General features: G+C 44.9%; 1 protein-coding gene across 1 annotated transcript in view; it reads right to left on the bottom strand.

Annotated features, from left to right (window-relative positions):
- LOC147419831 (uncharacterized) overlaps positions 1–20,573 on the bottom strand; it is a 40,279-nt gene extending 19,706 nt beyond the window's left edge. Inside the window, exon 1 of the mRNA XM_086505461.1 lies at positions 16,853–20,573. Coding sequence (XP_086361587.1) covers positions 16,853–20,325 — 3,473 coding nt within the window. The 5' untranslated portion in view covers positions 20,326–20,573. The remainder of the gene's footprint in view (positions 1–16,852) is intronic.
- Positions 20,574–24,605: the final 4,032 nt, after the last annotated feature.

Here is a 24,605-nt window from a genome sequence, read left to right as displayed (position 1 = left end):
GCCCCTAATCATCTCTTTTAGGGTGAATTTCAGCAAAGTACTCATAAAATCTAGTTCTTCTCGACCTATACTATGCGTATACAAAGTTTGGTGCGATTCTATCGCGAAAAAGGTCTCTATTTCGGCATTGAAACGTACTCAGGTAACATTTTCAGGTTATGTGCAAAAAATTACAGCAAGTATGTGTGCGTGCATTTTGCTGTTTCTCCCTTGTTTTTATTGCAGGAATGATTATGCATACTAAAACTCAAAGAGACATCAGTGACTTTAATATCAAAAATCGAGGCAATTTGTTGACAAAGGAGCGGAGCAACTCCCCTCTTGTGCATACCTGCTGCACCAGATTCTACCCAAGCTGAGTTCGGGGTTCCATTTAGAATAGACTATGCTAATCCAAATGCTTCAAGGTAAAGATTCACAATCTGAGGAGTATCTGCTAGGTCTTTCTCCTCCATCCACTTCGTATCCAATCAGGATAGTTCTTGAATTTAACCAAGAACCGCCTTATCACTTTACCCTTAATCTTTCTGTCTTTATGTGCCCATATCTGTTCTGGAACAAGGATCTCCTCGTTTTCTTCCACTTCGGGTTGCTCATCAGGCTCCGCATCTTCGGGCACATCGCCTTCAAAAGGCTTCAAGAGACTCAAATGAAAAGCATTGTAAATCCTCCAAGTGTCGGGCAGCTTTAGTCGAAAGGAGACATCATTTATCTTTCCGGAGATCTGGAAAGGTCCGTAGTATCGCATACTAAGCTTTGGAAAAGCCTCTACTATCCCTTTTTCTTTCTCAGCCGTGCCTTCTCAAAACGTAAGAGCACCCAATCCTTCTCCTTCAATTTTAAATCGCGACGATGGCGATCTGCTGCCTTTTTCTGTCTTTCTTGAGATTTCTGCAAAGCCTCACGGACCTTGGCAAAAGCCGTGTCCAAGTCACGCGTGTACTGATCGGCTTCAAAAATCTTATCTTTCGTGCTTAGGAAGGGTGGAACCTTCGTAGCACCTTCAATAATCTCAAATGGCGCCTTCCCCGTCGAAGAGTGTATCGTGTTATTGTAGGCAAATTCCACCAAAGCAAATACTTTTCCGATTGAGTCTTTTGATCCAAGATGTAAGACTTCAATAAATCTAGTACCACTGAATTGGCAATGTCTGATTGCCCGTCAGTCTGCAGGTCAAAAGATGACGAGAACTGCAACCGCGTGCCAATGTTCTCCCAAATTGCCTTCAAAACAAACTCGTGAATCTGGGGTCCTTGTCAGAGACAATCGTCTCGGGCATGCCATGTAATCTGAAGATCTGGGCCATAAACAGTCTCGCTAAGTGATCCGGCTTCACTGTTTTCTTCACTGGAATGAAATGAGCTTGCTTGCTAAATATGTCAATAACAGTCCAGATACCATCGTGACCACTTTGTGTTCTCGGGAGATCAAAAATGAAATCCATTGTAATACTTTCCTAGGGGAGTGTGGGTATGGGTAAAGGCTGTAACAATCCCTGTGCTTTATGCCTCTCAAACTTGACCTTCTGGCATACCAAGCAACTGCGCACAAAATCATCCACATCCTTCTTGAGTCTCGGCCAAAAGAAGTATCTCTCTACCCCTTTCAAGGTGGTAGCAATGCCGCAGTGACCCGTAAAAGGTGGACAGTGGCATTCGGTCATAACGTTTTCCCTCAACCGCTGTGTAACGCACAACATGGTTTTCCTCATCAAGTAGCCATCCCGAATGGAATATCCCGCTACTATCTCTCCATTCCTTATCCGAGTGAAAATATCTGCAAAATTTGTATCTGTGGCATACCGATTGACCATATCCTCGAAGCTCCTATGATGTATCGCGGAAAAAGCCAGAACCAACGGCTTTTGGGACAAAGCATCTGCCACCAGATTCTTCTGTCCCTGCACAAGGACAATCTATAAGTGAAACTGTGACAAGATGTTCGCCCACCGCATCTGCTTTTCTGATAGCTGCTTCTGTGACAAAAAGTAGCGTAAACTCTGAAGGTCTGTGAAGACAGTAAAATCCGCTCCGAGTAGGTAATGCCGCCACTGAGTAAGAGCATGGATAACCGCCAAAAGCTCTTTCCCATAAATCTGTGTTGTCAACTCCGGCCTTGAAAACAATCAGCTCTCGTAGGCAATGACATGGCCTTCTTGCATTAAGACCGCACCCAGATTACGACCACAAGCATCACAATATACTTCAAATGACTTCTGCAAGTCTGGCAAAAAACTGGTCCTATAGTCAATTTCTCTTTCAATGTCTGAAAGGCAGTCACCTCTGTGGGTCCCCACGAGAAAGGGACTCCTTTCTGTGTCAAGATATGCAAAGGGGAAGCACCCTCTGCAAACTTTCTAATGAACCGCGTGTAGTACGAGCACAAGCCCAAGAAGCTTCTAATTTCATGGACATTCTTCAAATCGGGCCAATCACGGATAGTCTCTATCGTGGCCGGGTCCATCTGCACTCCTGCTGCTGAGACAATGTGTCCCAAAAAGTGTATCTCGGATAGGAAAACTTCACTTTTCTTCGCATTAATCACCAACTTGTGATCTCGTAATGCCTGAAAGACCTGTAGCAGATGTTCTCTATGTTCTGCTTTTGGACCATATGCTTTTAAGTTTGAAGGCTTTTTACTGTAAACTGCTTTTTAGGCAAAGGGCCTTTAAATATGAGGTTAGGGCTCATTCTCTGGCATGCTTCCTGGAGAAGATGCAGAGTTGCGAGTACCGGCTTGTACTTTGTTGATGCAATATAAAGAAATACCGAAAGGGGCGCCAAGGTTTGGGGCCAATACTCTCTGGGGTGGAATTCCGCCACTCCGTGTCGCGTGTCGTCGCTCTCCCTCAGTTCAATTGTTAAAGAAGTGCTAAAAGTTTGTTCAGTCTATTCTTTTCTATTGGCACGTGGTGCCCGTCTTGTGACACTTATGGTATCAGGGAACTCCCAAGAGGACATCACAACCTTCCAAGGGCATTATGTTGAAGTCCTATGCCCCAAATACCCCTAACAATGCAACCGAAGTTTGCCAATGACAAGTGTAATGGCTACGTCCCTGCCGGGTGCCACTAGAATTGCCTTTGCTAGTGGTCCCATCCGATCGGGCGTGATCTCGAGCCGCGCCGCCAATTCAAGTGAAATGAAGTTGACCTTGGCTCCTCCATCGAAGAAGATCAGGGCTTCTTGGGCTTCTTGGTCTGTCACTTTGCCCCATGCTCAGCAAAGTTCTGTACTCTCGTCAATCGTGCTTGGGTCAGTACCCATGCAATCTGGAACCAGTCCTGCTTTCATCTTGAATTTTCGTCCACGTTCCTCGGCTGCTTTCGAACCCTTTGGCCTGTCTTCATCCTTGTCGTTCTGTTCTTGGGTACTTCACGGAGATATGCCCAGTTTCCCCGCATCCAAAGCACTTCCCCTCTTTAATGTAGAGAGCTCTCTCTCAAAGAGTAAGCTTGGTTCGTGCATCCTTTTCTTTCTTTTCTGGGTTGCTCTTCCTCTTTCTACTTTCATTGTCTGCACAATCTTTTGCGTCATGATTTCATCTGTGGGGTAGGTCAAACCACCTGAGTAAATGGCAAAGCCCTGTTTCGCATGAGTCCCATAGTTGACACGTACGGTCACGTACGACGGGTACATGTACGAAGAACTAAAAAAAATTAGACGTACGGTGACGTAACATACGATGCAAAAAAAATCATGCGTCTTACACATGATAGATCATATGAGTCATGACATAGACCTTAGTACTTAGTACTAAATACTTGTAACTTAAGTTTTACAAGTTAGAACATGAAAGATCTGTCCATGGACATTGGAAACGGCAATGTCCAAAGAAAGAAGAATCATGATCTCCAAAGTGGTGGCAGCCATAGTAGATCCGCTACCCGAACCTCGTCGCACATAGGTCATGGTTGTTTGAGCCAATGCAGCCATTGGGCTCTTGGTCAAATGCTGCAAAACAATCCCACACCAAAAATCGCCCCCGCACCCAAAAAAAAAAAGCACGAGTCATGTACGGAACATACGAGTCGTACGGAACGTATGGAACGTCCTGTACGTTGAACGTGGACAACCCTGCACATGACTCATCAGTTCCTAGCGGGACTCTGATTTTTGCTCTAAGCAGTGATCTCGGATCCTTGTAGGAAGTCCCAAGGTAAACCGCTCAATCTGTTCTTTGAACGAGATCTTCTTAAATGAAGAGGCTAGTAGAAAAGAGCTCCAGAATCTCTCGCAGTATGCGTCCAATGTATTCTTCTTGGTCATTCGAAGATGGTTCCAAGCAATTCGTATGTTGCGTTCGTACTCTCGAGTCAACCAAGAAGAAATAAAAAGCCTTTTAAATTTCAGCCATTTAATTGGCGCTGTCTTGTTCAATAGAAGTGTGGACCACCAAGTTCGAGCATTTCCCTTGAAGTAAGAGGTAGCCCTCCAAATCTTGGAGTGCTTTGAGTAACGCCCTCCAGAGAAAGCTATGTCAAACTGTTGAATGAAGGCCAAAGCCTTCAAAGCATCTTGATATCCAGAGAACGTGTCAGATTTAATTGATTGTCCACCTTCTTTAAACTCTCGGGCTTTCTTGCCTTTATCCTCCAGAAAGTCATGCTGGTTGGCTTTATAGAAATTCTTCTTCTTTGCATAAAAGCTGCAGTCGTTAGAGTCTGAACTATTCGAAGACGAGTCCTCTGTAGAACTGTCAACAACTGGGCGAGATTTAGACTTCCTTGCCCTTTCCGAAGCTTTGCTTTTTGCTTCGCTTTTTCGCTTTTCTGTCTTCTTCGCTCGAGTCAGAGGAACTAGAAGAACTGTCAGAAGAAGAAGAAGAACAGGGTACTCCTTCAAATCGCACATTCTTCTTTTGCTTTCTTGCCGAGGCAAAAGTAGACTGACGACCCAAATAATCCGAGAAGTCAATGCCTTTCTTCTGCTTTTTGTCGTGCTTTTTGGCTTTGTTTTGCGTGTCAAAAAGCTGAGAAATCCGTGTATCAACCACCTCTTCTATTTCTTACTCTATAAACATCCTTGGAGAAGGAGGTTTCTTGAGTGCCGGTTTGAGGGGTGGTTCTGTGGTTTGCCGCCACTGTGAATGCACCTCGTCAAAGGAAGTCCGAGTCACAAATTTTGCAATTTTCGGGTCCTTCGCAAAATTTAGCATCACCTTTGTTGCATCGTCGATCAATCGTCGACGCTCCATCTCTTCAAGCTCCGCCGTAATCCTCACGTGAATCTTCTTCGTGTGGACCACCAAGTCGACTGATCTCTGTCTGAATCCATAAGTGCCACGTAAAAAGGATCGAATTTCCCGGAAGGAGAGAAATCGGCCGCGCTCTGATACCACTGTAACAGACTTGGACACTCCAAGTCAAGATTCTACCCGACACGACAGGAATTCACTTGAAAACAGTTCACAGTTCACAACTGATTCGACACGACTCGGCGGAGTTCCGTGCCTAGAGATATTGGCCCCAAAGACTGGCGCCCCTTTCAGTATTTCTTTTTGTATTAATCTGCAACTCAAAGTACAAGGGAGTGGGAGGGTCTCACTCTCAGACTCTGCGTCCATATGCTCTGCACAGTGGGAGCCCTGCTCAATTATTTATTCATTACAAAGGATGCCAAAAGCAGAGCCCCAAAAGCTGTCCCAAAATCAAAGGCTTTCAAAACTAAAAGCAAAGCTTCAAAAGCTCTCTCTTTCTCTTGCAACTTGCGTAAAATAAAGCAAGTCAAAAATCTGCCCACTGTTGCCGTAAACAGCGTCGCAAAAAGCGGACTTCCATACACTGCTGCCACGTCATCTGTGACCGGCCTATACAACGTAGAGGGCGGTACTATTTCAATTACCTGTTAACTTTACACAGAGCACTGAGAAGGAAAGAGAACACAGATGCGTCCAGCGACTAGAATGTCACTGCGCACACGAGATCGACACTCTGTAGGCCCCAAAGACTGGCGCCCCTTTCGGTATTTCTTTATTCGATTTAAGGTAGACGATCCAACCACTTAGTACAAGCTTTCACAAAGCTGTCCAAACCTGGCGAGGACTGAAAACGACCTGATTTTGGCAACATAACGGCGCAAAAACCCCTGCAGGTCAAAAGCACTGTCTAGGACGGATTCCCTCGCTATCTGGAAGCTTTCTGGCGAGCTGTCACAGAAATTCAGCGTGCTGTAATTCTCTGTTTTTCACTGTCGGGTGCCCAAATGCATGTACACGCATCCGAAGGCTCTCACGAGGCTCCCCTGGTGTTCCCTTGCAGTTTAGGTGCGAAACCCTAAACCTGCAGAAAAACACAGCAGGGTGTAATTCCCTGTTTCGGATCGTTTTTAGTGGAGCAAACACGCCTACGCGTGTCCCAAGGGCTCCCGCACGCAATGGGACAGTTCCCTTATGAATTGGACGAGTTTTCACGTGAGAAAACTCTCCAAACTCGCAATCTTTCGCAATGGAACTATGCGTACCTGTGGGAGATTAGCAATTAGCTAATCCGGTTCCTGTTCAGAAGGCTCTTGCCTTGGCAAACGCACATAAACCCCCAGAATTGTACATATTTATTTGAGTAGCCCAACTAGTGCAGTGCTATTTAGGGAGGAGTTATAGTCACTACTACATATTGTACGGAGAGATGATCATGCTAGATACATGTGGGTGAGACTGAGAGCTGACACAGGCCGATTTCTATACATTGCCATATGTTACTTCCCCCCAGTACGTCAGTATATGTTGCATCCAGAGGATAGTCGCCTTTCTCTATACTAGATGATGATATGTGGAAGTTTTCTAGGGATGGTGATATCATCCTCCTAGGGACTTCAATGCCCGAACGAGCAACTCAGGCAGTCTTCTACGACACTTCACATGAGATGCTTTGAGAGCTGGATGTGGGTGAGTTGGGGCTTAACAGATGCTCACATGACAGAGAGCAGACGGAGTATGGGAGATACCTCACGGAGATGACGAGTACACATGGGTTAGCCATACTTAATGGCTTATAGCGATTTCTTGGAGCAACCGATTTCACATGCTTTCCACACAGACACGGGGCCAATACAGTGGACTATGTTATGGCACAACCAAGCTTTATTCCTTGTATTAAGGATTTCATAGTGGAAGCAAGACCAGTGGACGTAGCAGTGGATCATGCACTTTTGACATTGTCTATTTCATTTCAGTATAGTACAGCCCAGACATCCTCCGACACTAGAAAGTACGAGAGCTTCCAACCGGCAACCTTCCCAACTGTCAGTTCAGATCGCGGGAGTCTTCAGGAATATGGTGCAGCCATCTGACCCTGATCCTGTGCAACCGCCTTTGCCACCACCGCTGCCCCCACCACCACCGCCACCGGGCTACAATGGTTGGAGCCCATATGGATACCCTTATTATCCGCACCCGGGATACGCGCCTAACCAACCAAAAGATTTCAAGGATGGCGGCACAAGAGCCGAATTTTTCACCTTTTCCGGGATGAAAGATCGGAAGAAAGCATTGAAGTTCCTACAACAATTCGACAACATCTATGCTTTAGGGAACTATACAAATGAATCCAAGATTAACGAGATTTCTTAAAGATAATGCCATGCAGTGGTGGAGTTCCATCTTGATGCAATCGCATGCTCCAAGGACCTAGCAAGCTTTCAAGACAATATTTGCACGCATTTATATGACTTCTCTCTTTGAAGTCCAGATCTTGGCCAGAATGTGGCAACTTGAAAATGCTTGCCACAGATACCATGGACGACTATAACCAAAGGTCTCTCGACGTCTACCTTCCGGTGTCCTTCTTTAAGACATTTCATTTCATTTCATCATCTCTCTCTCTCTCTCTCTCTCTCTCTCTCTCTCTCTCTCTCTCTCTCTCTCTCTCTCTCTCTCTCTCTCTCTCTCTCTCTCTCTCTCACACACACACACACACATTTATGTATGGCCAGGAGACTGTGGAGTACACAGATGCATATACCTATCTTGGGGTAGTATTCAGTGGACCGGTGTTTTCACTAAGGAGAGCATCGGACACTAGACTGACGAGAGCATATGCAGCTTTGGGAGGACTGGAGAGGATGTGTTCGCAGGTTCAGTTTCAGGAACCGCGAACAAAGCTATGGCTCTTTGACACTCTAGTGACTCCAGCTATGCTCTATGGAGTTTAGGTATGGGGACCCTCAGTAGACCACCATGGGAGATCTGGTAATACAGATGGATGGAGATGTATGGAGAGGCCTTTGATCTCTATGATCACTCGGATGATTGGGGCTAAGGCCTCAGTACCACATGAGATTATCCGAGCCGAACTAGCCGCCCCCCCCCCCCCCCCCCCCCTCGTGGTGGAGGCACTGACGAGATCAGTTTCCTTTATGCACGGTTTATGGGATCTCCCCAGAGACAGATACGCTCGGCTTGCCCTGGAGTCATCTCGACAACTAGCTCTACAATGCGATACAGCATGTTGGTACGGACAGATGGCATCATGGTTCCAGTCGCATGGTCTCAATATGGATAGATTACCTCCGCTTCAATACTCCTTGGATGCACCCTCCCTGTCTCTCACACGGACAGAGATCACCAGGCTCATACATCAAGATCTTCAACTAAATACCGGGAGCCCATGGATACAGCCGACACAGGAGTTGGGCACGAAGATGGCCTTCTACAAAGAGCATCTTCTCCAACTCACGGAGGACGGCTTTGTGACTAGGCCACCATACATGGATACACACTTATCTCATGGGATAAGATGCGCTATTGGACATATACGCACATCCTCACATCAGCTCCAGATCGAGACTGGCCGATTCCGAGGGGTGCCGGCAGGAGCTAGGATATGTCACCTATGTAACTTAGAGCCAGAGACAGAACTGCACTACACATGCCACTGCCCGGCATACTATGAGATACGCGGACGCTTCCACTACTTGTTCAGAGAAGGGTTCGAACCTTTTTCTAGAGTCATGAGATACAAGGATCAAAAGTGTCTCGGATTGTTCCTGCTAGAGCTGCGCAGACTTAGGGAGAGCTTGCTGAGGACATCAGGGGAAAAACAGTCTCAGAGACGAATCACAGAGTTCTTTACACCAGACAGAGGAGAGCAAACGGAGCAGTCATTACAGCCTACTCATACTAGAGGTACACTGCTTGACAGAGCCACTGAACTTGGCAGATCCAGACGTCCACGACCTCGGGGGGTCTCCCACTACCGACGAAGGTTGCAACAGAAGATACGATTCACTCTAGCTCAACATGCAAGACGCCCAACCAGAGTTTTGACCATGGAGGAAGTCGATGAGATCCGACAGCGACCGATGAGAGATTTCATTTGAACCCACAGACCCCCCTCCCCCCCCCCTATTTCCTTTCTCCTTAGTGCCTTAGTGTTTTAGTGTTAGTTCTTTGTAACTTGGTAACTTTGTAACTTGGTAATTTCCGTACTCGGACATGGTATCAGATTCACCAATTGTAACTTTTTGGTCTCATAGGTCATTTTGGCCTTTTGAAGACGTTAATATAACATTTCATTTCATTTCTCTCTCTCTCGTCGGCTAGATCTTTAAGGTCTCTTGGGGTAGTTTCCTATGACATTAAAACTATCTTCTTCTCGGGTGTGTGTGTGTGGGTGTATGTGTGTGCCAATAAAAAGAGGAAAATGGTATAACCTTTCTATCACCCAAGTGTGGTAGATTGGTTATGCCATTTCCCTCTTGAATAACAGGTCTTGAGTTCAACTCCTCGTCGGCTAGATCTTTAAGGTCTCTTGGGATAGTTTCCTACGACGTTAAAACTCTCTTCTTCTTCTTCTTCTCTCTCTCTCTCTCTCTCTCTCTCTCTCTCTCTCTCTCTCTCTCTCTCTCTCTCTCTCTCTCTCTCTCTCTCTCTCTCTCTCTCTCTCTCTCTCTCTCTCTCTATTCAATTCAGTTTGTTGCAGTTTCTGTTCATGTGTTGCTATTGATTTCTCGCTTGGGTATTCAAGCCTGTTACAATGTTTGTGTTTCCTACACTCAAGGTGTAAGGTGTTACGCTCAACAGCAAGTCCTGCAATTCCTTTAGTGAGAGAAGCATGCTTAGGCGAAACGCTATACACACTCAAAGACAAGAAAAAAAACTCAAGGATTAGAGGATTTGTGCAAAAACAAAGCTCTAATACCAGTGTTTGTAGTAGTGGAACTGAGAGAATAGGTAGAATCGAGAATTCGCACTTCCACAATCCCTTGTTCTTTCCTTGCGTTGATGAATGCAACTTTGCACTATTGATGGTTCCTTTTCGATACTTAAGAGAGTCAGAGATATGAGGTAGAGCTATAAAGAGGTAGAGAGAGAGAGAAGATGCACCAATGGGGTCCCAGCCAACCCTCTCAAGGGCCCCCCACACCGTTACCAATGTGGTGTTTGCGTAAATGGAATGCATACCAATGCAATACTTCAATGCAAGACTAGAATCAACTCAACTAAAATGGATGTAGGCCATGGTAACTCTTCGAAATGAGGTCCAAGGCTGAGTTGGATGTTCAAATGTAAGGATGAACTTGGCTGGAAAACTGATGTACCTTCAGCTATGTATTGTTGCAAACCAATGGCTAAAATGATCTCAAATAGACAGCCATCCAATAAGCAATGGAAGGGGGGAATGAGCAATGGTCAATCTCCTCCACGATAGGGACCCAATACTGAGAATGAAGACCTGCACAAAGCGCCTCCAAAGTTTTCCAGTATGGAGTGGCAGCAACAAGAAGAGGCAACAGATGATGATGGCAAGGCTGAGAGCTCGAACCCAGAAACGCTGATGTGGGCAGCCAGGCAATCATTAAAAGAGCATACATGGGGGAAAGAAAAACATCCAGCATATTTTGAATCCATCGCCCTTTCCGCCTGGTGTTAATTGGCAGCCCCTCGTCACCTCCCTCTGGTCACTCCCTGCTCTCAAGCCCTATTTGTTAGGTGTAGCTGTAACAGACTTGGACTCTCCAAGTCAAGAATCAACCGCGACAGCACCAAATAACCACTTCAAACACTTCACAGATCACAATAGATTTGCACTGGCCCGGCGGAGTTCCGTGCCTGAGATATTGGCCCCAAAGACTGGAGCCCTTTTGGTATTTCTTTTTATATTAATCAGTTCAAAGTACAAGGGAGTGACTCGGGGTTCACTCTCAGACTCTGCGTTTAGATGCCTGAGGAGTGAAGGCCCAAGCCACTTATTTAAAGGTTTACAAGGGATGCCCAAAAGCAGAGCCCCAAAAAGCTTCAAAATCAAAATCATCTGCTCTCTCTATCTCTTAGAGAGTCTAATTGAAAACAAAAGCAATTTCTCTCTCTTTCTCATTGCGTAGAGTCCAAAAAGCAACCCACGCACTGCTTTTTTTCTCATCGCTTTTTCCGCCGCAATTTCCGGAAGCGCCGTACACTGCTACTGCCACGTGGCATCCCTGCAGATTTTAAGGTTTGCTGAAATTAGGGTTTCAGCCAGAAATTAGGGTTTCTTGCAAATTAGGGTTTCTGGCAGTTTTTAGGGTTTGCAGGAACATACCCCCCTCTTGAAAGCATTGTAATCGACCGTGATTACGCCTCCAAAACCGACAAAAGCCATAAACCGTCTTAGCAGACACTGACTGTTAGTACCTACGTACTAGCAACACACATCTAGCACATGCACCAAATCGACAGTCACATCACACGACATCACAGGACATCACATGACATTTAACATTCATTCGGATCTTAAAGCATGATTTATCGGTAATGTAGCTAGCAATCACATCTAGGTCCAATCGGGACCTCATCGATGTCCGATTGACTAACCCCTATTGCAACCATGTCTATTCGAGATCAATCAGACCAAAATGCTGTAATCATTTCGTCTATCAGTTCCTGCACTCAAAAGAAGTGAAGAAACAAATCGATATCATTATCAGGAATTCCGTTTCATAAAGTCATACAGTAGAATACTGTCAACTCTCAGTATCCCTAAAGCTCAAAGAGACATCAGTGACTCTAGTATCTAAATCAAGGCATCTGTTGACAAAGGAGCGGAGCGACTCCCCTCTTGTGCATCCCACTGCACCAGATCTGCGGCCAAGCTGAATTCTGGGGTCTGTTTGGAATAGACTATGCTAATCCAAAAGCATCGAGGTAAAGTTTCACAATTTGAGGAGTATCTGCTAGGTCCTCCTCCTCTATCCACTTTGCATCCAATGCAGGATCGTTCTTGAACTTAACCAAGAACCGCCTTCGGACTTTACCTTTAGTCTTCGTATCCTTATGTGCCAAAATCTGTTCAGGAACAAGGATCTCCTTGTTTTCTTCCACTTCGGGTTGCTTATCACGCTTCCCATCATACCACTCAAGAATCAATCGCGACAGCACCAAATAACCACTTCAAAACAATTCACAGATCACAATAGATTTGCACTGGCCCGGCGGAGTTCCGTGCCTAGAGATATTGGCCCCAAAGACTACCGCCCCTTTCGGTATTTCTTTTTGTATTAATCAGTTCAAAGTACAAGAGAGTGGCTCGGGTTTCACTCTCAGACTCTACGTCCAGATGCTCTAAGAAGTGAGGCCCTCACCACTAATTTAAAGGTTACAAGGGATGCCCAAAAGCAGAGCCCCAAAAGCAGAGCCCCAAAAGCTTGAAAGCAAAAGCAAATTCTCTCTCTCTCTCAATGAGAGTTAAAATAAAGCAATTCCACTCTCTTTCTCTCATCCAAAATCCTTGTGTAGCAAAAAGCTAGGATTTGCGTCGCTAATTTTTTTATTTTTATTTTTTTAAAAAGGAAGGTGGCCACTCAATCAAGTTTGATACCTTTTCAGGATACTCGGATGCTTCGAAGGCTTTGTCGTTTATACAACAGTTTGACATTGCTTTCACGGGAGGACGCTATTCAGAGCACTCCAAGATTCGGAGAGCTACCTCTTACCTAAAGGGGAATGCTCGTACTTGGTGGTCTACGCTTCTTTTAAACAAGATTGCGCCAGTTAAATGGTTGAAATTCAAAAAGCTTTTTATTTCTTCTTGGTTGACGCAAGAATATGAACGAGATATACGAGTTGCTTGGAACCATATTCGGATGACTAAGAAAGATACAATCAATGCTTATTACGAAAGATTCTCGAGCTCTTTTCTACCCGCCTCTTCATTCAAGAAGATCACGTTCAGAGAACAGATTGAGCGGTTCACCTTGGGTCTACCTACAGAGATCCAAGATCACTGCTTGGAGCAGAAGTTAGCTTCTATTCAAGAGTTGATGAGTCATGCGAAGCGGGGCTTTGCCATTCACTCTGGCAGTCTGACTTACCCCAAACAGACTTGGACTCTCCAAGTCAAGAATCAACCGCGACAGCACCAAATAACCACTTCAAACAATTCACAGATCACAATAGATTTGCACTGGCCCAGTGGAGTTCCCTGCCTAGAGATATTGGCCCCAAAGACTGGCGCCCCTTTTGGTATTTCTTTTTATATTAATCAGTTCAAAGTACAAGGGAGTGACTCGGGGTTCACTCTCAGACTCTGCGTCCAGATGCTCTGAGGAGTGAAGGCCCAAGCCACTTATTTAAAGGTTTACAAGGGATGCCCAAAAGCAGAGCCCCAAAAAGCTTCAAAATCAAAAGCATCTGCTCTCTCTCTCTCTTAGAGAGTCTAATTGAAAACAAAAGCAATTTCTCTCTTTCTCATTGCGTAGAGTCCAAAAAGCAACCCATGCACTGCTTTTTTTTCTCATCGCTTTTTCCGCCGCAATTTCCGGAAGGCCGTACACTGCTGCTGCCATGTGGCATCCCTGCAGATTTTAGGGTTTGCTGAAATTAGGGTTTCAGCCAGAAATTAGGGTTTCCTGCAAATTAGGGTTTCTGGCAGTTTTTAGGGTTAGCAGGAATTTTACGGTTTCAGCCAGAAATAGGGTTTTTGTTGTCCGCCACATCATCACTTTGTGACAGTAGCGGAAGAGAATAAGGATTTGCTCGCATCTAGTACTCCGTACACAAACACAAGGGACACTTTGCTTCACTTGAAAGAACTGAATTGAACTGAAAGAAAGAGAGAGACAAGAGAGAGAGAAAAGAGACGACACAGATGTCGGGTCCCAACCCTCAAGGGCCCCCTTGCTCTGTTGCCAAAGCAAGTACTTTCTTTATTCTTGCACAAATGCTACTACAATAACTAAATGTTGAGATGCTGATGCTACTGATGTTGGGTACTCGGTACTAAGATACTGAAGGGGTATTGAGGTATTGAGGTTCTATGTCGATGACGATGATGTCAACGACGAGGAACTGATGGTCTATGTTGACGATGATGATGTCGACGACGGGTACCGCTGGTCTATGTCGAAGACGAGGAGGTCTACAACGGGTACTGCTGGGCTATGTCGAAGACGATGATGTAGACGACGATGACGATGCTAACAACGACGACGACCGTCACGGACACGACGATGTCGCCGTGACGACGACGATGACGCGAGGCTAGGGCTGAAATCTGAAAACGCTAGGGCTGAAAACTGAGATCACTGGGAATCTACTGCGATTGGGTATTGTGCCAACGACGACGACGATGTCGACGATGACTACTGTTCTAAGGGCTGAAAACTCAAAACGTTGGCTGATGTGTAAGGTTGAGAGCTGGCGCTGATGTAAGGGCTGAAAATGCAATACTGTGTCGTGGCGATGATGATGACGACGATGGGACTATGACGATGATGACGATGTCGTCGTCAAGTCCGGGACCTGCGATGATGACGACGATGTCGACGACGACGACGTCAAGGCTGAAAAACGCTAAGGATGAAAACTGAAATCTGTCGGGATGGATGGCTTTTCAGCCAGGATCTGCTGCTGGGAATGGAATCGGGGATGCGACGAGGCTAAAGGGATGGTACTATTGCAAAAACGCTGATGGCTGAAAATTTCTCCAAAAACGCTAGTGCTACTGGGGTACTGCTGAGAGAGAGACCACTTGTAGGGTGCAACACTTGGTGCACCACCTTCTGCTGCCTCCTCTGCTTCTACTGAGTGCCCAATGGGTTCTTTTATAGTTTCTTAGCAATTTGCCCTACCTACTTTTCCAACAAAAGTCACTTATTGATATATAAGTGAAAACTGTGTACTTTGGAAAAAAAGGATTCTATGCTCTGGAAAATGCTCATGCTGAAATGATTGTACTGTGCAAGAGAGGGTATGCAACTATGACCGGTCTGGACATGCACGTCCTGCTAGAGGCTCCCAAGGTGCCATGCTAGGTCCTACGCTAAGACTGACGCTAGACTATGGCAGAAGCATGTCCACGTGGCGCAAGTGAAGTGCGCACCTGACACTATTATATTAAAATATATGGGCTGTCAGCCTGCCTGACTATAGTGTCACCCGCTTGAAAACACTTTAGAATGTTTGAAGTGACTTCTCGATAAGAATATGAGGACATTGCACATGTGCACAAGCATGTACATCTCACTTTCCCCTACTCCAATTGACACTAGATCGGATGGGTGAAACTTGCGTGACTTAAGCTACATGTTGACGCCACCAAAGTGTAACTAGACCTGCGTATGCCTTGCACAAACCATTTATGCAAGAGGGTTCCAAAATTGGAAAAATCCTATCTAATGGACCCGTCCAGACATGGAGGTCATGCGAACACGCTAACAAAATTGTCGGAACTAAATCCCTTAAAATCTGTAAACAAACCTTGGCTCCGAAGACCTAGTAGTAGCATGTCTACGTGGCACATAGAACCATGTGCACATGGCACTTGTAAAAAGTAAAAATGTGACCCCTTGGGGGATGAAAGGACAAGAAGTCAGAAGGAGAAGAAGACCTTTAACCTAACGCCTTGTCCTCAGCCTAGCGTTTTGAAGGGAGTTTTGAGCCAGCAAAGAGGCCAACGTTTTTGCAATGAGGTCAACATTTTTGCAATAGCAGGCTGATCCGGACTAGATCTTACCCATCCAAACCTTGCCCAGGCCCTGGTTGAACTCTCTAGTAGCAGTTCCATCGCAGCCGAGCGTGTTTACTCATTCCAGATCTGCAACCAGTCATGCATCCTCATCCTTGGGCGACTCGATAGCAGTAGATTTGTTGTAAAGAAGTTATCAGATCAGCCCTTGCATCTGCGTTTTGCAGCAGCAAATCAGCCCACCTTTGGAGACATGGAACCTTGCCAAAAATGGCCAAGAAGGTCGCCAAATCAGTTCAGTCCTGTAGATCTCTGTTTTCAGCAGGAAGAACTTGGAACTAGCTAGAAGAAGTCATCTAGCATCAGCCCAAGAGGTGCCTCAGCAGTAGGAGTGACTTGGTGCAGCATCAATGCCTATGACACCTCTAGAGCATGTGGACTCTGGAGCACTGCTTCGCTTTTCACCAGCAGTTTCCCACTCTAATGATTAGCTGCTTTTCATTTCACGCCGAGATTGCTTTGCCTGGAGACCTTGCTGCTTTTCGATTGCATGAGCCCTTTGGCTGCTTTTTTGCTGCTGTAGCCTCGTCATCTGCCCTGTTGGCTACCAACTGCCATATCAGCAGTACTGCCACATGGACTTACCAAGCTTCCGGTTCTGCATAGGAGCATACGGTTCAACCCCCTTTTCATCCCTCTTCTCCCTTTAAATGTGCACACTAAAAGAGCCCAAAAGAAACCACATGCTTCACTTTCTCTTTTGGTTATCCATTGTTGTGTATTCCAAGCTTCCATTGTGCATTAGAGCATACAATTTCAGCTCTCATAAACAACAGAACACAAGATATATCTTAAGGATCTGAATTATAGGTGATACAGTCAATGTATGATTATCGGGTGAAAAACATACGGTTAGCAGTTGAAGAGGTGAGATTTTTAAAAATGAATAAGACACCCAAGGTTTCAGCATACCTGATTGAATTCTGTTGCATCATTTGCATAACCTTCCGCTCAAAGGTGTGACTTGCCTTTATAGAAAGATCAACTTGAAGCTCCATTTTAGACTCTAAATGCCTTGGAATTTCATTCAACTTGCTTTCAAGCTCAGCTACTTTGTCACTCAAACCTTGGAAACTCTTGACTTCAAGCCTCAAATCTTGCACCTGCACCTCGAGCATTTTCCTCTTTTGCTCCTCCTCTAATCTTTCCTTGACCGCCAATGCGAAGGCGACTTCTTTTTCCTCTGTAAAGCATGATGTTGATGATTCCCTATCCAAAACTTCTTTGGTCAGTCTGGCCCTTTCAGTCTCTAGCTCTTCCATCATGACCGCACTGTGCTTTTCTCGTTCAGAAAGTGCAACAACTTTATCCATGAGGTCTTCTTTTTCTGATGCCAACCTTTTAAGGCACTCCCTTTCCTCTTCAACTTCCTTCTTCAACTTTAAATTTTCTGCTTCATGATCTACTTTTTCTGATGTCAACCGCATAAGGCACTCCCTTTCCTCTTCAACCTCCTTCTTCAACTTCAGATTTTCTGCTTCATGATCAAGCATTGCTTGTTGTGAACTCATTCTCTCGGTGTTTAGTTCTGCAACTCGAGCTGATAAGCTATCAACTTGACTCTCCAATTCCACAATTCGAGATGACATGCATGCCTCTGTGGCTGCACAAACGCGATTGCCTTCTAGAAGATCATTTATTTCTCTTCGCATTGACTCTTTCTCGTTTTGCCAGTCTTGCTTACACTTTGCAAAACGGAACTCCTCATTGAGTTTTTCACTAGAGAGGTTGCCAGCTTGGATTTTTAAGTCTGCCATGTGGGCCAAAAGGCCAGCCTCTGTGGCCTTGCTCTCTCTCTCTTTTTCTTTAAGTCTCACAATCTCTGGGCCCAGGCTTTCTATTTTTTCATCCTTCTGTGATATCAAAGCTAAGAGATTTTCTTTCTCTGTAAGCCACTCTTTTTTCAGACCAGACACTAAAGCATCAAATCTTGCTTCCTCAATTTTCTTGAATTCCTCCTCTAAGTCCAAGGCTGATGATGAATGTCTTGAAAGAGCATCCACTTGCGCTTCCACCTCTTTCCTCTGAGGCTGCGACAGCTTGGAAACCCAGATTTCTTTCTCCTTCCAAAACTGGCGTTTCAAACTGTAAAGCTCTTCTGTTATGTCATCAAGTTTTTGTTCGCTGTCTGCCTTCTCCTTTCGTAACTCCTCTATAGCTTTTTTCAGCAAAAGAATCAGCTTGTCTTTGTCTTGCATCCCCTGCCGACCCTCCATTTGGTGAGAACTATATAACCTTTGCCCCTCAGTGTCTAATAGTGCAAGAGCATCTCGTGATGAAGTGGTGGCACTTATTCTATTAAGTGGGCTTATAGGACATTCTGAGGATAGGCCATGCTCTTCATGAACTCTTTGCGACATCACATTTTTGTGCATTTCCACAAGGGCATCCCACAGCACCAATGCAAGAATATCCTCCTCAAACATGTGTTTCCACTCTTGTTGTTTGATAGCATCTTGCATGAAGGAAATTTTTGCATTCATCTCATTGACCTGATCAGCCAAATTTTTCATGAGCTTATCCAGCTTGAACTCACACTTGGCAATTGAGGTTGAGCAACCTATCTTTTCCAGCCTACATGCTTCGAGCTCCCGCCTACAAGCTTGCAGTTCCATAAAAGACTCAAAGTGGGCTCCTAGCTCCTCAAAACTTTTACAACCTTTCCTGTCATTGGTCTCTACTGACCCACAAAGCTTTGCATCAACAACCATGTCAAGCGCTTCTTTATATTTTTGTGAAAACACTTCAGAGACAATCTCAAGCTCTATTTCATGTTGCAGTTGTGCGCTAGCGAGGTTCAGCTGTAGAAAAGACTCTCTCTCAACATCAGCAGAAGTGTTGAAAGTTTCTAATCCTTTTTCCTGATTAAAAACCTCTGAAACAATCTCAAGCTTCAAGTCCTGCTGAGGTTGCTGGGCAGCTAGTTCCTCCTCAACCCCTGTATCTAAAGGGAATTTCTCTTCTTGCCCACCAAAGGCATCCCTTGAGCTGAGAAACTCGCTTAGCTCCATTAATTTTCGTCTTCCTAGCTCATGAACGGGAGACACTGTTGACTCTCCTCTTGAATCATTGTCAGTTTGGTCCCTAATTAGTGTCAAGCAAATGGACATTAAGGTGGCATAGTCATTCTCCAACTCCTCTACAGCATGTTTGAGACTACCCAATTGTCCGTCACGAAAGAATATTTCTTCGTCTTTCCATGCCAGCTCATACGTCAGCTTATGTAACACTTCAATCATCTCCTTGTACCAACTGTCCATGACAATTTCAACAATCAAGCCCTGTAAATCTGCTTTCCATGTTTGCTCAATCATATAGTTCTTCATCTCTGTTGTGCTTGGCTCTCCAGTTGTCCAAGGCAAAACCTTTTGGTCTCCACTAGCCTGATGAGAGCAGGAAGATGAGGTAAACTCCATGTCCTTTTTCACGTCTGCGTGGGATGCCCTCAGTTGTTCATGAATGTAAGTAGTCAAGAACTCTTGCTCACCTTCATGTAACACGTTCTGCCCCTCAATAGTCTCTCTAAGTGTGATTTCCACCTTCAATAAACTTTTCAGCTCATCATCCAATACACACATTTGAGACTCCAAGGCTCTGTAATCACGTTCCAGGTTCGAAAAGGCTCTGTTTCTTTCCTCAATAGTCTTCTCAAACACCCTCTTTTCCTGCAGAAGACTTTCTGATAAGACACGCTGTTGTTGTAGTTCTACTCGTGTGTGTTCCATGCTCTCATCAAACTGAAGTCGTTTCAACCGAGCCTGTCGTTTCAGGCTCGAACTATCAAGCTTCAGTTTGACAATGTCCTGCTGGAAAGAAGAGATTTGTCCAGACTTTATGGCATCTTGCTCTTTTAAGTCATTCAACTGTTTCTCCAACATTGCTGCCCTTTTGCTTTCACGATCCAAGATCAAAGCCATAGTAGCCACGTTGGAAGCTAAGCGTTCTATTTCCTTTTCTTTTTCAGCAACATCAGTCTCACTCTCTCTCCACTTCTTCTGGCTCTCTTGCAAAAAATCCCACAAGTGCTTGGACCTGGTGCGCTCTGCATTACCAGCAATTGAGGCCTCATCCTCTGCAATACCCAAAACTTTCTGCAAATCATGTATGCAAGCGTCTTTCTCCTTCAACAAGTCCCTCAAAGACGTGATTTCCTGATCTTTGCGAGCCAATTTTGTACAAGACTCCTCTTCCATGGCCTTGAGAAAGCCTTTGGCAACAGCTTCTTGTACCATGCTGGAGACGACAATTCTCTGCTCTAAGTCATCAAAGGGTTCTTGTAGTCTCTCATAAATGCCTTCAAAGTCATTGTCTGCAAAGGCCATCAGCGCATCCATGTCCATACCACCAAGAAGTGTTTCTACATTGACGTCTGCGGGGGTAGACATGGCTGCTTCGATCTGCGGTAAGGAGCTTACTATGTGCGACTGGGCATGCAAACTTGCTCCTTGTGGTCAATTATAGCACAAGAAATTGCGGCGAGGCTTGGACACTGGTGCAACCCAATTGAATGCATTCTCGCAGGAGAGCCCCAGGCACAAGAAATTCAAACGTGGGAGCGAAGGAGGGAAATGCGCGACGCAAATGTTACCGGCGCATGGCACAGCCATAGCTGAAGCGTGGAGGCTTGTAATGCCACGTCATTTGCCATGTCACGCACCACTTTCTTTTGTTGAAAGTGAAAATTTCTTTTCGAAAATAAACGGTGAAAGATATTAGAAAATGGATTTTTTTTCGCCTGGTGGGATTTATGTGTGGGTGGGGGGGGGGGGGGGGGGGGGGGATCTCAAGGAAGACGGATGGTCAAAAAGTCAACCCGAAGACGTGAGTGGGATTTGATCGCAGACAGCCGCAATTAGGGGCTCAAACTCTATCCACATGCATGCAAGGATTTGGTTGTCCACGAGGGGAAAACAAAAACATATAAAGTAAACCAAAACGCTGAAAAGTAAAGTCGGACTTAAAAAGGTAAACTTTGACAGATGATGGTTGAGCAGCATTTCACGTTTCGTGCATTGCTTTTCTCCCGTCGATCCCATGGCTCAAGCTTCCTTCAAGACCCCGTCCCATGTTATTTAGTTATGAGGGTAGATAGCTTGTTGTTGTGCATGTTTGGTTCATCCAATGTTCCGGATAGTGTGTGTCTTAGGCTAAGTTTAGACGGACACAAATTGCCTTGAAAAGGAGAAACTCGCTTCCGAGGTAGGAGCATTCGCCTAGTTTTGTGTGAGTCCAGAAACAAACTCTTTCCTTTTGCTCCAGTGAGTGTTGGACACTATAGAGCCACGAACCGATGAATAATTCTTATGTCTGCTCGTCTGAAGCTAGCCTTGGCTTAGCTTGACCAGGTTAAAAAATTGAAGTAGTCAATTTACATGTGAACTTGGAGTGTGTATTCACATGTTATGTTGTGATGCCAGGAAGGAGGAGGCACAAAACATTGTGTGCGCATGAAAATGAAAACTTGGAGTATTCACATGTTTTTTTTTTTTTTGGGTCAAACTCACAGCTGTGAGTGTATGTATTGTATTCCCAAAATAAATGTACAACATAACCTCAAGCTCATGTCGAGCCTTGAGGGATTTCGTATTACATTGATAAGCTACCAAGCCTCACCAAGAGGTGAAAACCTATTCATATTCAAGCTAATCCATCAAAGCGGCATTAATAACCCTATACCACTTGTCCTAGTCCTTCTTTTACCAATGTATACAATCAATTCCTTGCTTTCTTGCACGATCTCAATGAAACTAGCAGAAGAAAGACTATTCTCAAAGACCCGACACTTCTTGGCCTTCCATATTTGCTTAAAGTACCAGAATCTAACAATTTGTGTGCACACTAGTAACGCTTGGTTTTTCATCACCATCCCTCCAAGGAATAGGTCGTTCTTCAAGAACCCTGTTTTCCAGGTCTTTTGTACCCATTTGCACATCTTCCCTGTCATGCCCCTTATAGTCAAGCACTCCTTAAACAGGTGAGGGAAGTCCTCACGAGCTATTTTGCAACCCGAGCATCTATCAGATCCAATTCCTCTAGCAAAAACCTTTACTCCTATTGGCATAGCCCCCATAACACCTTCCAAAGAAATATCTTTATCGTCAGCGGGGCCATTGTATTTGCTATCGCCATCCAGCTTGCCTCCCGCCATTGCTTTTCCCAAAGCTTATTGAGGGGGGAGAACCAATCAATCAAGATCATTAGCGTATGGTAGATGTCATTGGTTTTCACTTTGCAGAAGCGTCTGCCACCGCCAGGCTTTCTACTGGAACATGGACTCACACACCGCATACAGTAACTATCAAGCCCCTCCAGAACTCTATTGACCAGCAGTCTTTCAATCCCATTGAGGTGAAATTGGGTAGCCATTTGGTCTTCCCCTTTCTAGCTCCTGTTGTTGTTGTCCCAAAAAAGGCCTAGTTGTCTGAGTCCTTTATTGTTAAACTTTCTAGATATTTCTCTCTAGAAGGGTTTAATTGGCTGCATCTCGCTTTAGAGAGCCAAGGGGACTAGTGAGTGACAGAATTTTGAAAATACCTTGCTACCTCTCCCCATTCCAATGCCTCCGAAGGTCTAGTGCACTTTCGTACTCTCTCCTGTTGTGCCTTCCAGTCTTAGGTAGGGGACCACCTAGGAGTGAGCAGCTTGTCATGTACCTCTAAGCCTTTCCACTTGCCACCTTTAGAAAAGAGTTTTTCCTTGTCAATCATGTCCTTTGTCATGATATCCCATGCCTAGTCTTGCATAGTGATTGACGTTAGAAATTTGGCGCACTGTACCTCAACATGGATAACATGGTTGACAATTCTGATGCCTCCTTGCGCCACTAGCATCGCGACAGTCTCCCATTTGGCCCACTATGGCGACGAGTCTTTGGTTTTTTTTTTTCTTGAGAATCTTTTCATTGATTTCAAGAACTCCTTCCAGTTGCACTTGGCTAGTTTGAGAAGCGGACTAGTGAAGGCTATGTACGAAAACATAAAAGGAATAAATCACTTTTACCTTGCTCGGGAACTTGCTCGAGAAAGGAAGTAACACATACTCCCACCTTCTCGTCTTGCTTCTTCTTGTGTCCATGACCCATTGGAATCTTTGCTTGTATGTTACGTCAACCCCCAACGGAGCACCAAGGTGTCGGAAAATCTTTCCTTTTGAGACAATTGCTCCATTCCAAACTCCACATACATGGATCGAACGAATTGTTTTGTGACAGTATATTTTTCAATATTGAACTTTGATCCACAAGCTAGGGTGAACGTTTGCACACTCTCCATAGCCTTTTGAACTGTTGTAATGAGTGGGTGTGAGCCGATGACAAAGTGCAAAGGGGCAAGCAATCATCCCTGCTTGATTGATCTTTTGACTTCAAATGCACCCACAATTCTATCATTTAAACAGCAGCTCAGAATGGCTTCCATCATTGAGGGTGAAAACTAGCCGACACAATCGTGGCCCAAAGCCCAAAGATTTCATGACATCCTCAATGAACGACCATGTGATTCTAGCATTGGCTTTGTCAAGATCAAGCTGCAACAAGATACACTCTTGCTTGGTGAATGTTGCATGTTCAATGATGAACATTGCTGCCAAGATGTTATCATATATTGACCTTCCTTTGATGAAACCGTGTTGATGAGGAGTAACTCTATCCAGAATGAGAGAAAGCCTAAGGGCTAAAGCTTTGACAATAATACTATATGTCACTGATATCATGGTTATAGGTCGTCAATGTTTCAAACGAGAGCACCACATTTGCTTTGGAATAGTTTTTATGAGGCCCCTTTTAATGCTTGAGTCTAGGACTCCATTGCCCAATGCCTTGTTATCCATACGCATAATTGGGGAATTGATATCCTCCCAAAATTCTTTAAAGAACTCCGTAATCAACCCATCCCACCTAGGGGATTTCTCTTTGCCTAAAGCCTTCAACGTGTAGGAGCATTCCTCCTTAGTAAAGTCCTTCTCCAAGAGGTTGGCTTCTGATTGCAATACCGTCTTCTTGACGCTCCTCAATAAATTTCCCTGGCTTCGTCCACTTCAAATGAGCGGGCCTCAGGTTGGCCTATGATCTGGCATAGGTGATCTAGCGTCATCTTAGTCATTTCATCCCAGTCCTTCATTCCGCTTCCCCTCTGCTAGCGATGTGGATCAGGTCTCGACCCCTCTTGACTTTTAAGGCTTTGAAAAAATGTGCTTGATTAGCCGCCTCGGGCTATAGGTAGGTTTCCTTAGATAATAATATGACCTTTCTGACTTCCTCCAATTGTTGATCGGCAGTCAGGTCAGTTTTTGCTTCTAACCGTTCTCAGCTTATAAGGAAGTCCTTTTGCATTTTTCTGATTGTGAGCCACTCTACTTCATCTTCCAGTTGCTTCAGGTGCTAATCATGAGCCTTCCTCAATCTAGGGTTTGTAGTTTTACCCACTTTTTGCATGCTCTTGGTAAAGGAATCCCAAGCTTTAAGGTCATCAAAATTGACATCTTTATCGAGCTTGCTCAAGGCTTTTTTGTCCAGACGTTTGAAAAGAGGGTCTTTGAACATTGTGCTCGTGTAGGCAGCAACTTCTTAGACCCTTTGGGGTGCTGACCTTTACCTTTGGCTTTTTCTAAGTTTAATGTAAAGTGGTAGGTGATCTAATAGAGACTGTGAGGTTACCAATTTCATATC

This window comes from Adiantum capillus-veneris, chromosome 29 (genome assembly GCF_014529385.1).
Source record: "Adiantum capillus-veneris isolate H3 chromosome 29, ASM1452938v2, whole genome shotgun sequence".
NCBI lineage: Eukaryota > Viridiplantae > Streptophyta > Polypodiopsida > Polypodiales > Pteridaceae > Adiantum > Adiantum capillus-veneris.
This window is presented reverse-complemented; position numbering and strand designations above follow the sequence as displayed.